We start from the raw sequence: 15240 nt of genomic DNA on the forward strand, positions 1-15240 counted from the left end.
TAAACTAGTAAACCCTTGTGCTTTGTGCATGGTTATTATTAATGTTTGTTTTAAATTTAATTTCTTAATTTTTTTATACATTTTTATTACTTGTACTTAAATATATTTTTAAGTCAATTTATACATATTAATTAAATTTCTTCTTTAAATAATTTTAAAGAATAAACTTTAAATTTTTTTTATTTAGTGAAAGTAACAATAATAGAACGGCTCTAACAAATTATAAAATTAAATATTATCTAAGATTTTTATTTTCTTAAATGCTTTGTATAATAATTAATAATTTATTTCACATATTTAATTTTAATTATTTTATTATTTAAATATATATTAACATATTCAAAAAAATATTTTTTATATATTTTTTAGTTAATTACTCCATATCTTATTTTTATGACCTATTTTATCTATATTAAAATTATATTAACTAAAATAATATGTCCTAAATTTATAAAGAAGAAAAGAAAAATAATATTAACAATGATTATGTGAAATGAAAAAAAGATAATAAAATGAGGCTTATTGGCCAAATAAATCAAAATCTTTATATCCAAAATTTTTAATTTTAAATAATTTAACTATATATTTTAAAATTAAAAAATTTTTATTTAAAATTTAAAATTAATTTTAAAATTTTAGCTTCTTACACATAAATTATCATGTGATTTTCCGTGTCACATGATTATAATTAAATAATAACTCCATCCAAAAAATCAAAAATTGCAATTTAGTAATTTCAGTTTCAATCAATAAATTCAGAGCTACATATCTGGATTTCTGTACAAATCCTGCAATGTTCGGTCTGCAACAACAATCAGGTAAAGGGTATATTTATCTATTAAAATAAGTTATTGGCATTTGCCATTGCTTTTGCCATTTGGAGCCTAAGTATCCAATTTGAATTGATTATTTTAATAATTAAATTTAATTAAATAAAAAATATATTTACTTTTTTACCTAAATTGATAAAATGTTTTTTTAAATTAAATAAAGAAACCTCTAATTTTGATAAAAATATACGTTAAAAAAATTATTTAATTCTCAAAATATAAAAATTAAATAGTGATAAATAATAAAATTAAATAATTAAATAATAAATTTTCCTTATTTTGGTCAAAATATCAATGAGTTAATTAATAATTAGTATAAATGGAAATAATTAAAATATTCAATCTCTTACAAGAGAAAGCTTGATCTAATGTGCATGTAAGAGAGCTCTTACACGCACATTAGATCAAGCTTTCTCTGGTAAAAGATTGAATATTTTATTTATATATATATATATATATATAGAGAGAGAGAGAGAGAGAGAGAGAGAGAGAGAGAGAGAGAGAGAGAGAGAGAGAGCTCTTACACACACATTAGATCAAGCTTTCTCTGGTAAGAGATTGAATATTTTAATTATTTCCCTTCATACTAATTATTAATTAACTCATTGATATTTTAACCGAAGTTTATAATATATATATATATATAGAGAGAGAGAGAGAGAGAGAGAGAGAGAGAGAGAGAGAGAGAGAGAGAGAGAGTGAGAGAGTGTGAGTGTGTCAAGCCATCATCAATTGTCTTGAAACAGAGCAAGAGTTTACCCATATATATATGGGTAAACTCTTGCTCTGTTTCAAGACAATTGAATATATGGGTAAACTCTTGCTCCGTTTCAAGACAATTGATGATGGCTTGAGAAATTTATTAGTGAGTGTCAAATTTTTTCATCTTTCTTTTATTATTATATTTTTAGGAATGAAATTTGTCACGACCCAGATTATGGGTCAGATCGACACTAGAATTTGAGTCGGCATAAGACCCCCAAAACTTATAGTAAGCCTCATTATTCAAACCCAATTTATAAGTCCAATTTCAAAGTCCATTTCAATAAAATAATCGAACAAAGTCCGACCATATCTAGGACCATCCAACGGAGAGTTTTCAACTCATCTGACCTATAATTACAATATATAATCATTTGGGGAGCTCAACTCACCCACAATATCCTCAGTCAACATAAAATGATCACCGGGAGCCCGGCTCCCTCATCCATACAAGCAAATAAAACCATAAGTCCACACATACATATTTAAAATGTTAACAAATTCAATAATTAATCTTTTACAGACCCAACTAAATAAAATGTCCCTAGTATATGCAGAGTTTTAGAATTCAAATCAACAATAATAAATATAATCAAGGCACCAATGGACCTACAAAGGAGGAGACAGGTCAATTACAAAAAAAAACTCTCCTGAACCTCGGAAAAATGGATGAACATGAATGAGTGTTCGACTCATAGAGTAAGATATTGATTTTAAAAATAATTTCTATAACTATCTAATTTTAATGCATCCCTAAGGATGGAATGCAGCATCGATCAATAAATTTCACCAAATTCTAATAATACTCGCACAAAGAATAATTTAGAGCACTCACACACCCCTATATCACATCAATTAAAATACATATGAGAGCTAATCCCCTATACAACTCTCTCAATCTAAGGCCTGCCAGCGAGATCAACTCGAGTCGGACTTTCGCTTAATAATCCAAATGCGGGGGTCCACGAGATTAACTCAAAGCCGTACTCACCCCGATTTTCTCAAAAAGGACTAGGCCCAAGCGAGACTAGCTCAAGCTGATTTGCTCGTCCTACCCATATCCATCATACCACACCACACCACCCGCACGCCGACACATATACACAGCTCCAAATTACCCTAAGGCGATATCTACAAGCATATCTCAAACAACAAAAAATGCAACACAGAGCGTGTCTAATATTTAACTACATATATGTGTGTGTGTGTGTGTGTGTGTGTGTGTGTGTGTGATGCATGAGCATGCTTTGAATATGCAATAATATTGAAATTGCAAATAAAATTAATATCTACTCACAAATTAACCGTTTATTACTGCGGCAACTGGTTAGAGGAAGAATGCTAGCCTGGCTCACCTAAATATTATATCAAAAATTTTTATTAATATTTATTCAAACAAAACTTCAAAGAGTCAAAGGAAAAATCCTAAATTTTACTGAAAATTCAACAAAATCCCTTCTATACCTAGGACTTACCTAACTTGCAAAATGATCCAAATAACACTTCTAAAACATATTTTCCATATTCACATCTTATCAACATCATATGATTCTTCCTAGACCTGACAAACCAGTTAAAAATCATATAATCATATAAAATAATTATTTAAAAATTTAAGGTGTTACAAAATGAATATATTATATGTACTTTCTACACTTTGTATTGCATGATGCCTTTTACGTAGAAGTCCAAAGTACTGTACACAACAAGAGTAATTATATTATATAATGATAATTTTATATAGAATATTCTATATAAAATGATAATTTAATAAAAATTAAATATATATATATATATATATATATATATAAATGAGCTCTTAAAAATTATAATTATTAAGTAATTATATAATAATTTTTTTATTTTTAAAATTTAATAATTACTTTTATTCATTTATAATTTATTTACTTGTTCATCTTTCCATGTGAATTTACGATATAATTTTTCCACAACGAGACAGTACTTTCATCGATTGAAGTGACTACCACTTGACTTGTTGCAGATGTGATGTTGTTTTCTTCTTGTTTGGTTCACATTTTCTTTCAAGTAGGGACATGCCAATGCACTTCAACGATTAATAAAATCATTGCAGGAAGATATATTATTTCAAATTTTCAATATCATACCACAAATTTGTGATCTTCTTTTTCATGATAGATAGAGAAATCATACAGCCCTTCTTCCAAATTCAATGGATACGTCTGAAAATGATAAAGGCGTAGCCAATTCCTCCAAAGAACTTGATGCTGGAGCTTTGTTTGTGTTGAAATCAAGAGGTAATACAAAAACCCAATGACAAAAACTATGTCATCCCAGCCAAAAAATATAAAGAAAGCCTAAAAGTGCCCGTTTCATTGAATAGGTTCATGGCTGCACTGTGGTTACCACTTGACTACTTCAATCGTAGCACCAGCACTTCTAAGTCTTCCCTATGCTTTGTCCTTGCTGGGCTGGTTTGCTGGTGTTGTATGTCTCACAATTGGAGCTCTGGTAACATTCTATTCCTATAACCTTCTCTCATTGGTTCTGGAGCACCATGCACAGCTAGGGCATAGACAGCTTAGGTTCAGAGACATGGCTAAAGATATATTAGGTAAGCAACATCATACTATATGTGGTTGACCTTGTGATTTTATCTTTTCTTTGTAACAGTTCTCCTCTTGATCCTGGTGTGTTTTCATAGGACCCGGATGGGGCAAATACTTTGTGGGTCCAATCCAATTTGGCGTATGCTATGGTGCTGTTATTGCTGGTGTTCTTCTTGGAGGGCAGAGCCTCAAGGTTAGTTTCCTGTGGTTTTGCCAACAATCCAATTTCTCCTCTAACCTGAAGAATATTATTGTTTTTTTGGTACCTGGGAAATTTTGAATTGAAACCTTTAGGTGAGGAGAGGCACCCAGTCCAGAGTCGGGACATACCGCTAACCTTCTTATTCTAATTGAGAGACTCAAATACTCAACCTAATGGTAGCGCTAATTGAATCTTGCAACTAATTATAAACCAACCCTTGTCGGCAAATATAATACATAAACTACTTTGATAATGAAGCCGATTAAAAGAATATTGATGGTACTACTTAATAAGAGACTGAGATCTTCAAATAAAAGAAGTTATTTGTTATGAGATATGCATTTTATGTTATAGTTAATTAGTTCCTTCCCACGTTTAATTGTTGTAGTGCCAAGGACTAACATATAGTTGGATTTCTGGTATATTTTGCAGTCATTTAAGTTGGATTTTACATTTTTTTTTTTAACTTGTTGGCAGTTCATTTACTTGCTTTCTACTTCTCATGGAACCATGGAGCTATACCAATTTGTGACTATTTTTGGCATCCTGATGCTAGTCTTAGCTCAGATTCCATCATTTCACTCCCTCAGGCACATCAACCTTGTTTCTTTAATCCTTTCCCTTGCTTACAGTGCTTGTGCCATGGCTGGTTCCATTTACATAGGTACAAAAAATTAAAAAGTTGCTTGATTTTAAGGAGTGAATGCGTCTTTAAGTTTTTTTTTTTTTCCATGTTCTTTAATCTCTGGCAGGACATTCAAAGAATGCACAAGCAAAGGACTATTCTATCAATGAAAGAGGATGGAATCGTCTCTTCGGATCGTTGAATGCTATTTCAATTATTGCAACCACATATGGGAATGGAATTATTCCTGAAATACAGGTTTTTTTTTTTTATGTCCTATAGAAAGAATCAATCAATTTCTTCATGCTTTAAAACAATTGTGTCTCAAAATAATTTGCTAATTTTCTTCAAGTCCCATTTTGCAGGCAACCATAGCAGCTCCAGCGAAGGGAAAAATGTTCAAAGGCCTACTGGTCTGTTATGCTGTTGTAGCGACCACATTTTTCAGTGTAGCAATCTCTGGATATTGGGCATTTGGGAATCAGGCCAAGGGAACAGTTTTAATGAATTTTATGCCTGATGACAAGCCTTTATTACCCTTTTGGGTTCTCCTGATGACCAATGTTTTTACACTCTTGCAAGTAGCAGCTGTAACTGTGGTAAGACTATGCTCATTGCTGGCTAGAAGTAGCATTCAACAAAGGCAAGCTCTGTTCTGAAAAGCCCTGTGACTAGCAAATGATTAGGTCCAGGCTTGTCAAATCTTTGACTTCTCATTGCATGTTTGATTATTTGCATGTAATAATGCATATGTATCTCAGGATGTGTACTATTTTACTATTGTTGGTAACTTGTTGCAGGTTTACTTGCAACCAACAAATGAAGTGCTTGAACAGAAGCTTGCGGATGCAAAGATTGATCAATTCTCCATCAGGAATATGGTGCCAAGGTTAATCTTCCGCTCGTTGTCGGTAGTCATAGCCACAACTATTGCTGCCATGTTTCCTTTCTTTGGAGATCTTAATGCAGTGATTGGAGCATTTGGATTCATACCTTTAGACTTCATTTTACCTGTGGTCTTCTATAATGTGACTTTCAGGCCATCAAAGCAGGGGCTAATGTTTTGGGGAAACACATTGGTTGCCATAATCTTTTCAGCGCTAGGAGTTTTGGGTACAATTTCTTCAATTAGGCAAATAGTTATTGATGCCAATACATACAGTTTGTTTGCTAATGTGTAAAGACACCAACTGTCTGCTATAAATGATCAATGGAATTGGTGGCTCATATTATTGTAATATTATTTTTCGTAAAAAAAAAAATCTTTCGAATATTTAGAAAAAAAAACTTGCTTAGATCCAATACCATTTTTTTAAAAGAAAAATTTTTCTGCCCATCAGCAGTAGTTTAATTGCTCTTTCTCCAAGTGCAAGAAGCGGAGAGTTCTCAGGTTACTTTTCACTGTATAGCCTACCAATTGTTACCTGACCATTGTGTCTCCATTGGAAAAAAAAATTCTGACAAGAGAGTGTAAGATTCTTTCCATTCCATCCTTTAGAATTTTGGGGTCTACCATGGAACATAGGGAGATAAGGACAATTCTTCTTCCAAATTCCATAGATATATCTGAACATGATGAAGGAGAAGGATCCTACACTTCCACAAAAACTAGATTTCTCTTGGCAGCTCATTTACTGCTTTCTACTGCAAAGAGAAGCGTGGGTTGGGGCAATACCAATTTGTTACTATTTTTGGCATGCTGATGCTAGTACTAGCGCGGATTCCATCTTTCCACTCTCCATGACAAATCAACCTTGTCTCTGTAGTCCGTTCCTTTGCTTATAGCACTTGTGCCATGGCTGGTTCTATTTGCATCGGTAAGAAATCAAAAAATTAGTTGATTTTTAGGAGTGTGCTTTCATGTTCTTTGTCTCTGTCAGGACATTCAAAGAATGCACCAGTGAAGGATTTTGCTGTTAATGGAAGTGAATGGCATCTTGTCTTCGAATCTTTGAATGCTATTTCGATCATTGCTACTACATATGGAAATGGAATCATTCCTGAAACAGAGGTTCTAAGTCATATATATCAATAGTATAGCTCTAATTGTTCATGCTTTCAGCGCTATAATTTCTTTTCTCCCTCTTTGTATTCAACTATAGTACCTCCAGTCAATGGGAAAATGTTCAAAGGCCTGCTGGTCTGTTATGCTGTTTAGTCTCAACATTTTTCAGTGTTGCAATTTCTGGTTATTAGGCCTTTGGGAATCAAGCCAAGGGAACAGTTCTAATGAATTCATGGATGATGACAAGCTTTTGTTGCCCACTTGGGCTCCTGATGACCAACGTTTTCACCCTTTTGCAAGTAGCAGCAGGTGTTGCTTTAGGAAGACATCTCATTAAATGAATGCAGCGCTTTCAGATGCAATAGACATAGGCATTTGCTTCACTCATAATTTAGCCAATAACAGAAATAACTTTTAGAATGAGTTTTTTTTTTTTTTTAATTTAATCAGTGAAAAATATTTAACCTTTTTAAATTTTTTAGAAAATTTTTTAGAGCTAAATATAAGGGTCTAATTGAATATATGCGCATGGACAATCTACTCTCAATTAAAAATAAAAATTAAAATTGTAACTGTGCAGTCGCTCCCTTTGGATCCGTCTTTAAGTAGAGACCTTTGAATTACATTTTCTAACATGTCCATTTATCAAAACTGGTTGAATTCTTATTGCCTATTTGATACTTTGTGAAAGCAATTTCTCATATGGCTCTAAAAGCCCCCAAGACTCAAAAACTGTAACAAAATATTAATAAGTTAACAAATTATATCAGTTGTGTTTTCAATAGCTATACTGAATGATTTCTTGCAGGTTTACTTGCAACCAACAAAAGAAGCGCTTTAAAAGAAGTTCGCAGATGCAAGAATTGAGCACTTCTCCATCTGCAACGCGGTGCCAAGGTTAATCTTCCGATCATTATCTATAGTAATCGCCACAACTGTCGCTGCCATGTTTCCTTTCTTCAGAGACATTAATGAGTGCTTGAAGCATTTGGATTCATACCTCTAGACATCATTTTGTCTGTGATCTCCTATAACGTGACTTTCAACCATCCAAGAAGGAAATAATGTTTTGGGGGAACACATTGATTGTTATAATCTTTTCAATACTGGGACTTCTGGTTACAATATCTCCAATTCGGCAAATAGTTCTTGATGCCAATACACAGCTTTTTTGCTAACGTGTAATCACAGTAGCTACATAAACTTCTTTGGGGTGACCAGGATCCACACTCTTCAAAATGCTATGTGGAGCAACAATAACTCACATGCAATTAAGCAGTGATAAAGAGCTCCTTTTCTAATTATATTTTCTAGATTGAAAATTTTTGGAGAATTAGTGAATAAACAAATGCAACATAATTGCACAGAAGTTCATCTATCTCCCACAAGGTCCCAAATGAACAAGTCAGATATTATGGCATTTACCCATGCTACAGAAATATCATGATTAAGCAATTGGCAGGAGATATCAAACCAGAAAGCTGGATTTTTTCACCTTTTGGTTCAAGGGAGGAGCAGAGAGAAGTACGATTTGACTCCCCAAATATAAAATGCCTATATCATTAATTGATGGTACCCAATACTTCAGTCACTTTCAAATTCTGTTTCTTCATTTCTTGATCTCCAGTGGACCTTACTGCCTCTCATTGCATTTGCCAACTCTTGTATTGAACAAGAAGTGCTTCGCTCCATTTTACCTGCAAGTATCTCTATATTATCCAACAATCCTAACCCTATTAGCCTGTTTCTCAACATCTCAACGGTACAGGAATATGGCGGTATTCCTTCATCAATCATCATCTCAAAGTACTTACATGCCTCCTCTAGTTTACCATGTTTCTTGGACAAACCATGAACCATAACAGCATATGTTGAGACTGAAGGACAAAATCCCCTCTCCGCCATACTCTCCCAAACTTCAGTTGCTCTATCAAATCTCCCAACTCTTATCAGCAGTTTGAGCAACATGTTATAACTATGTCGATCCGGTGAGCAATTATCTTTCACCATTCTAGAGATCAGCCTAGTAGCTCTATTGACCTCAGAATGCTCACAATGATAAGCTAATATTGCATTGTAACTCCATGCATCAGGGCTACCTCCCCTCTCAATCATCTCATTCAAAAGTTGATAAGCCTCTTCTACCTTGTCATTCTTGCAAAGTTTCTTGATGATGCAATTATAAGTGAACGCATTAGGCATGAGATCATATCGCCGCATTTCATCAAGCACTCTGAAAGCCAAATGAATATCATTTGCCTCACAATACGCACGAATGAAAATCGAATAACTACAAGCATCTGGCTCAATTCCATTTGAACTCATTTCTCGAAACATCTTATAGGCTTCACTGACTCTTCCTCCCTTGCAAAAAGCCTCTAACAAGCAATTATAAGCAAGCACATCCACCGCAAATTGTTTGTCACGCATTTCGTCAAACACCTTACATGCTGACTCTGACTCGCCAATATCACCCCATCCCCTGACCAAAATGCTATAAGTTTTCAGTTTAGGCTCATATTGACGCTTAACTCTATCAAAAAATTGCTGGGCAACCTTCACATGCTTCCTTTTGCATAACACATACAACAACTGATCAAGATCATCAATGGCAGGCTTTAAACCAAACTCAACCATTCTGTCAAAAGCACGAATTGCATCACCTGGTAAATTAGCTCTACTATAAGCTCTAAAAACAAGCCAAAAAGTTTGTGGGGTTATATTAAAATCTCGACATTCTCTCATTTCCATCAAGAAATCCCATAAAATAGCAAACTGCTTACTAGCACCCAATATATCCACCAAAACGTGATAGCTTTCTACACTATGCTCAAAACCTTGAATTCTTTTAGCCCAAAGGAAAAATCTGTGCGCAGAGAATCCAAGATTCTTGCAGCGTTTCAAGACTTGCTCTACTAAGTCGGTAGATATCTTTGAAGAGTAAGTGTTGAGAGAAAGCTCCAAGTCATGATGGGGGTTTCTGTGGTCACTGAGAATGCGAGAGATCTCATTCACAAGTTCTGGTGATGACTGGTTCGCATTGAGTGGAGTGAGAAGGGAGAGAGAGTGAGGACGAAGATGGGAGTAGGGGCTGTGGAGAGAATAGAAGACAGAGCACAAGATTCTGCTTTTAGAGGCAAGCGATCTTACTGCCATTTTGGATGCTCATCCAATAATCTCTGTTTTTGGTATGAGAAGGCAATGCATGGACTATTGGATGGAAATTATTTCGAACCATTGGATCTGTTTCCGACCCGATCAATAATCTCTGTTGCGATCATGGGTAAGGAGAATCTCTCTGCCTCTAATCCTCATAATGCTGCCCATACGATAATATATTATATATTTCATTAAAATTAATTTATTTATATATTTAAATATTATAATATTAATAAATATATATATATTATTAAAATTATGTATAAAAATTATATTTTTAGTTTATAATTTATTTTTTAATAAATAAATTTATATTATGTAATAATAATAAATAAAATAAAATCTTCACGGAAACCTATATTGTTCCGTCATAAAAGATGAATAGTATCAAAAAAATTCTCTTTATTATAATTTACAAGCCACGAAAAGATTGTTCTTCATATTCTGACTGGTTGAAATAAATCAACAGCATAATCTTAAAGGCGATAAATGATTTGATGGTATTCAAATTTCCAATTTCATTTCATAAATTGACAAAGAATTACACCGTTTTATTTTTTTTATTAATATTGATCCATGGGCTAAAATTTATCATAGCATTATAGTTCATAGGGATCGATACCTTAACTATTTTTGGGGCAAATATATCATTTCATATCTGAATTTTATAAAAATAAAAAATTATAATACTTTAAACTTTTAAAACGTCTCATAATACTTTTCAATTCCTGTAAAAGTAAAATCAAAATATCTTTTAAATTTATTATGTCAGCACCATTAGTGTAACAATCCAAAATTTTTAAATTATAAATAAAACAAAAATGAAATATTATGGTTATTATTTTTATTATTTTTATTTATTGTATATTATAATTTTTATTTCTAGGAATGAATCTAGACAACATGTATGTCAAGATTCATTCCCAGATTAAAAAAAAAAAAAAAACAAACAAAACCAGCAGCCCCCCCCCCCCTCCCTTAAACTCTCCCTCCCGTCACTCTCCCTCCCCCTCCCCTTTTCTTCCGGTCAGCGAGCCTCCAGCCACCATGGCAAGCCGGCGAGGCGTCCCCCCACCCTAGGGGATGCCGACGAGCTGCCAGCTCACCGGAGCAGCGCCGGCAACGGCGCAAATGGAGGAGTTTTCTTCCTCAACGAGTGCACAGTGGGCAGCAACTTCCCGACGATTTTTCGGCTTCATCCAACGTCCGATCAAGGCGATTCAGGTGGCGTTAGAAAGCTTGTTCCGAGAGCTTTCTTTTGATACTAATTTTGCAGCAAATGGAAGTCGGATGAGTGAGATATGGAGGAGAGAAGTTTCAAGTTTTTTAAGTTTTTTGGTCAAATCTAGGACGATCCGTTGATGATCCAAGACCACCTATAGACTGAGGGAGAGGAGAGGAACATGATGGTATGATCAGATCCGGCAAATATCACCGACGATCTGTGGCCAGCCACCGTGCGCGGTGATTTTAGCAGTAGCTCCGGTGGGCTTTTTAGATGATTCAACTTCCAGAGGCTTCCTCATAAATTTTTGGAATTTTTGAGACACAGATAAATTTCGGGTAAGATTATTTTCATTATTTCTCTGTCTGTGGAGCATAAATGCAGTGTTTCTTAAAGAGGAAAATTGGAGAAAAATTCTAAGAAAAATATATGATGAAAGTAAAATTATTTGGAGATATTCTATAGTGTTTGTTAAATTTTTGAGTGATTGTAGAATATTTTTGAAAAATGTAAATGGATTTTAGTTAGATTTTTAGCATACGAGCATATAAGATTATTTGAAATTATGATATTTAAATTTTATATGATTAGTTGAAGCTTGATGATGGAGGTTTAAATATGTGAATATTGAATTGGGTTGAATTAAGAATATGTTAGCTATTGGAAACTTATGGAATTGAGTAATATTCTTGAATAAAATATTCAAGGGTGATTAAAAAATTACCATTACTTTTGCGATAGTTTTATAACTTTATTAAGAATAGCGGGTCAAAATTTTAGAATTTTTAGAGCTTGTTTGAGTGGATTTTTGTAAAATGTCAATTATAGGGACTAAAATATAATTTTTAAGATTTTGAGTATTGTTTGTTTTGGAGGGCCCATATAATGATGATGAGATATGGGTTAAGTTTCGAAGTGCTATTTGAACCATTTTTGGTTGAATAGGTCCCAGGTATAGAGGAAACTCTGCTGGATTTCCGGCATGAATTAGGCTGTCTGTTGTCTCTTTAGAGTTTTATTTTGACTTAGCACTAATAAATTTATAATATAATTATTTAGGTGATCGATGTCAGCTATTTTCCTCCATCCAGCAGCCACAATAGTCCTCAGTGTACTGTGAGTAAAATATTAATTTTAATTGTAATTTCGATATTATTATATGTTCAAGCATGCCCATGCATCACTTATATGTATATATCTATGTAGTTAAACTCTAGGCACGTTTTATGTTGCATACACAATTGTTAAAGTGTTATTGATGTTGTTTGTGGTAATTTGGAGCAGTGTGCATGCGTTGGCGTGCCTGTGGTATGGTGTTGGTTATGGACAGGACGAGTAGACACGGCTTGAGATCTTCGCTGGGACCCGGTCCTTCGGGGTAGACACGGCTTGAGTTCTTCGCTGGGACCCCGTATTTGGTTTATTAAGCGAAAGTCTGGCTTGAGATCTTCGCTGGCAGAGGTTGGATTAAGAGGGCTGTATAGGGGATTAGCTCCCATATATGTATTGTTTGACATTATCGGGTGTGTGAGCGCTCCAAATTACCTTTTTGATGTGATTTGTATGAAATTTATGACAATGTTTCATTTCACTCCACATGGTGCATTAGCTTTAGATAGCTATAGAGATTATGGTTAAAATTGATATTTTACTCTCTGAGTCAAACGCTCACTCCTGTTCACCTTATTTTTCCAGGCTACAGGAGGAGATTTTTTTCAAAATAACCTGTTCCTTTCCTCGCAGGTTATGAAAAAATTACTTAACTGTATTATTATTGTCTAAATTTATAATTTAGAACTCCGCATTGACTAGTAGTAGCATTAATCCTATCAGGGACTGCATGAATTTAAGTTTTTATATTAATAAATGAAAAATTTTTATGAGTTTTAAATAGTTTGTAAATGATGTAACAGGGTTGAGCTAGGCTCCCTTAATTTTAGTTTCTGATAATTATTGGGCTAAGTTGACCCGAAATAAATTATAACAGTTTAATTTAAATTATTTTATATGCATATTGGGCCTAAATTGTGGGCCTAGTCATAGGTTGAGGAATAGTTAGGCTTACTACGGGCCTCAGGGGCTTTAGGCTGGCCCAGGTCCTAGTGCTAGTCCGGCCCATAAGTTGGGTCGTGACAAAGTTGGTATCAAAGCTTAGGCTCTAGATTCATGGGAAATACTATACTTGGGAGTGTAAAAGGAGTCTTATTAGGATGTTACATGCGGAGTATAGGATTATGTTTTGTCTTGTTCTGTAATTCTTTGTTTCTAGATTCTGCGTTGTACCTCAGGAAATATAAAAGTGCCTCAGTTAGTGTCTTGATTTTCGTGGAGTACATAGAAATGTGAAATAGAGTTAGCAAACATGTTGAGGTCTGTTATGAGGATACATACTCCAAGAAATGCTATGTTTCTATCTATATGGGTTTAAATGGTGTGCCCATTTCGTGCAAGGCATGAGTACATAAAGGTGAGTCTTGAAAGTACAGTTGCCCTAGATAAGGATGAGGATACCACTGCTGTCAGTCATCGGTGGATGACCCAGTCATAATAAGTTTATGATAATAGAAGATTCAAGAGAGATAAGAAATTGGGAGACCTAGTCTGTCAAGACGTATCGTAATAACTATACAATGTTCTCAATGTCTGCTCTATAAGTTACAGATTACATTACCAACATGGGATTATTGTGTAGAGCTGCGTACTTCCCTGTAGTGCTTATGATGAGGATGTTTGCAGGCAGTCTCTGTTTTGGTACAGTTATGCCAGAATAGGGTTCTATTACTGCAAAAGAGTTTGGAAATCCTAGGTAGAGATTTAAAACCCTATAGCTAGAATATTAAAGGGTCACAGTTGCAAGGTAGCTAGAGTCAGTGATTCAGTTACCCTAACATGAGCTACAGTTACATCAGGAATTGCTGAAAGATTAGCGGTTTCAGTATAGTCATAAATTAAAGGTAACACCTATAGGGCGAGGCCATTTGGTCTTTGATATGGGGTCTTAGAGAGTTTAGGCATTGTTATGGGCCTTTTGCCTAAAGTTTAGTGAAAAATAGTATCTTCCTTGTGTAGTAGTAGGGCGCAGGGTATGATTTTTCTCCCCTAAGGGAGACAGGATGCTATGGATGATGTTCATAGCCTGTGAAACGACGCTTTAAGTGGTTTGCAGTATGATTAGAGAGTAGATAGCCTGACATGGTTGTGGCAAGGTGGAAGATGTATTACCTTTTTCGCAGTCAATTATGATGTAAAGTGGTCTTATTCTTTCAAGAGGGATAGGGGTTTATTACTAATAATGGTGACCAACAAAATAGTGCCCCAGATGGAACTGTAGAGTGTGGTAGAGAGTAGTTGGCTCGGGTATTCTAGAGATTGATACAAGTTCCATTATAGGAATCATATATAACCAGATCATGATGGATGTAAATCCTTTGAATTAGATGACGGGTTTGGGTGCCCGGTATCTTAAGTTTTGGCTAATTGAGTAAACATGAAAATAATAATAATAATAATAATAATAATAATAATAATAATAATAATAATAATAATAATAATAATAACAAATTAATAAATTTGCTGCAGAATCAGTTCTCAAGGTAGTAAGGGTATTATATAAGCTAAAGGATAAGAATAGAGATCATATAATAAAAGTATAATTGCAATTTCCTGAGTTCCTTTCTAATTTCATATTGTTCAAAACAATAATATAATCTAATTATAATAGTGTTAAGAGTAATAAACTAGCGAAGATAAATCATAGAAGGCCAATGGATAGAGAAAGTGCAGAATGAAAGTTTGGACAATTGATTGCAGATGCAATATAATCTAAATGCCAGTGGAAGTACTA

General features: G+C 34.1%; 2 protein-coding genes across 2 annotated transcripts; one reads left to right on the plus strand and one right to left on the minus strand.

The window, feature by feature from the left end:
• Positions 1 to 3629: 3629 nt before the first annotated feature.
• LOC110645841 (GABA transporter 1) lies at positions 3630 to 6247 on the plus strand. The gene is made up of 7 exons (XM_021799106.2): positions 3630 to 3868; positions 3955 to 4185; positions 4276 to 4373; positions 4860 to 5046; positions 5135 to 5265; positions 5373 to 5606; positions 5808 to 6247. The coding sequence occupies exons 1-7, from the start codon at positions 3784 to 3786 to the stop codon at positions 6186 to 6188; spliced, it is 1347 nt and encodes a 448-aa protein (XP_021654798.2). The 5' UTR covers positions 3630 to 3783; the 3' UTR covers positions 6189 to 6247.
• Positions 6248 to 8349: 2102 nt separating this feature from the next.
• LOC110645847 (pentatricopeptide repeat-containing protein At1g52640, mitochondrial) lies at positions 8350 to 10327 on the minus strand. Its single transcript, XM_021799113.2, has one exon. It carries the CDS (start codon positions 10166 to 10168, stop codon positions 8597 to 8599), a length of 1572 nt encoding a protein of 523 aa, XP_021654805.2. The 5' UTR covers positions 10169 to 10327; the 3' UTR covers positions 8350 to 8596.
• Positions 10328 to 15240: the final 4913 nt, after the last annotated feature.

This window comes from Hevea brasiliensis, chromosome 14 (assembly GCF_030052815.1).
Source record: "Hevea brasiliensis isolate MT/VB/25A 57/8 chromosome 14, ASM3005281v1, whole genome shotgun sequence".
Taxonomy (NCBI): domain Eukaryota; kingdom Viridiplantae; phylum Streptophyta; class Magnoliopsida; order Malpighiales; family Euphorbiaceae; genus Hevea; species Hevea brasiliensis.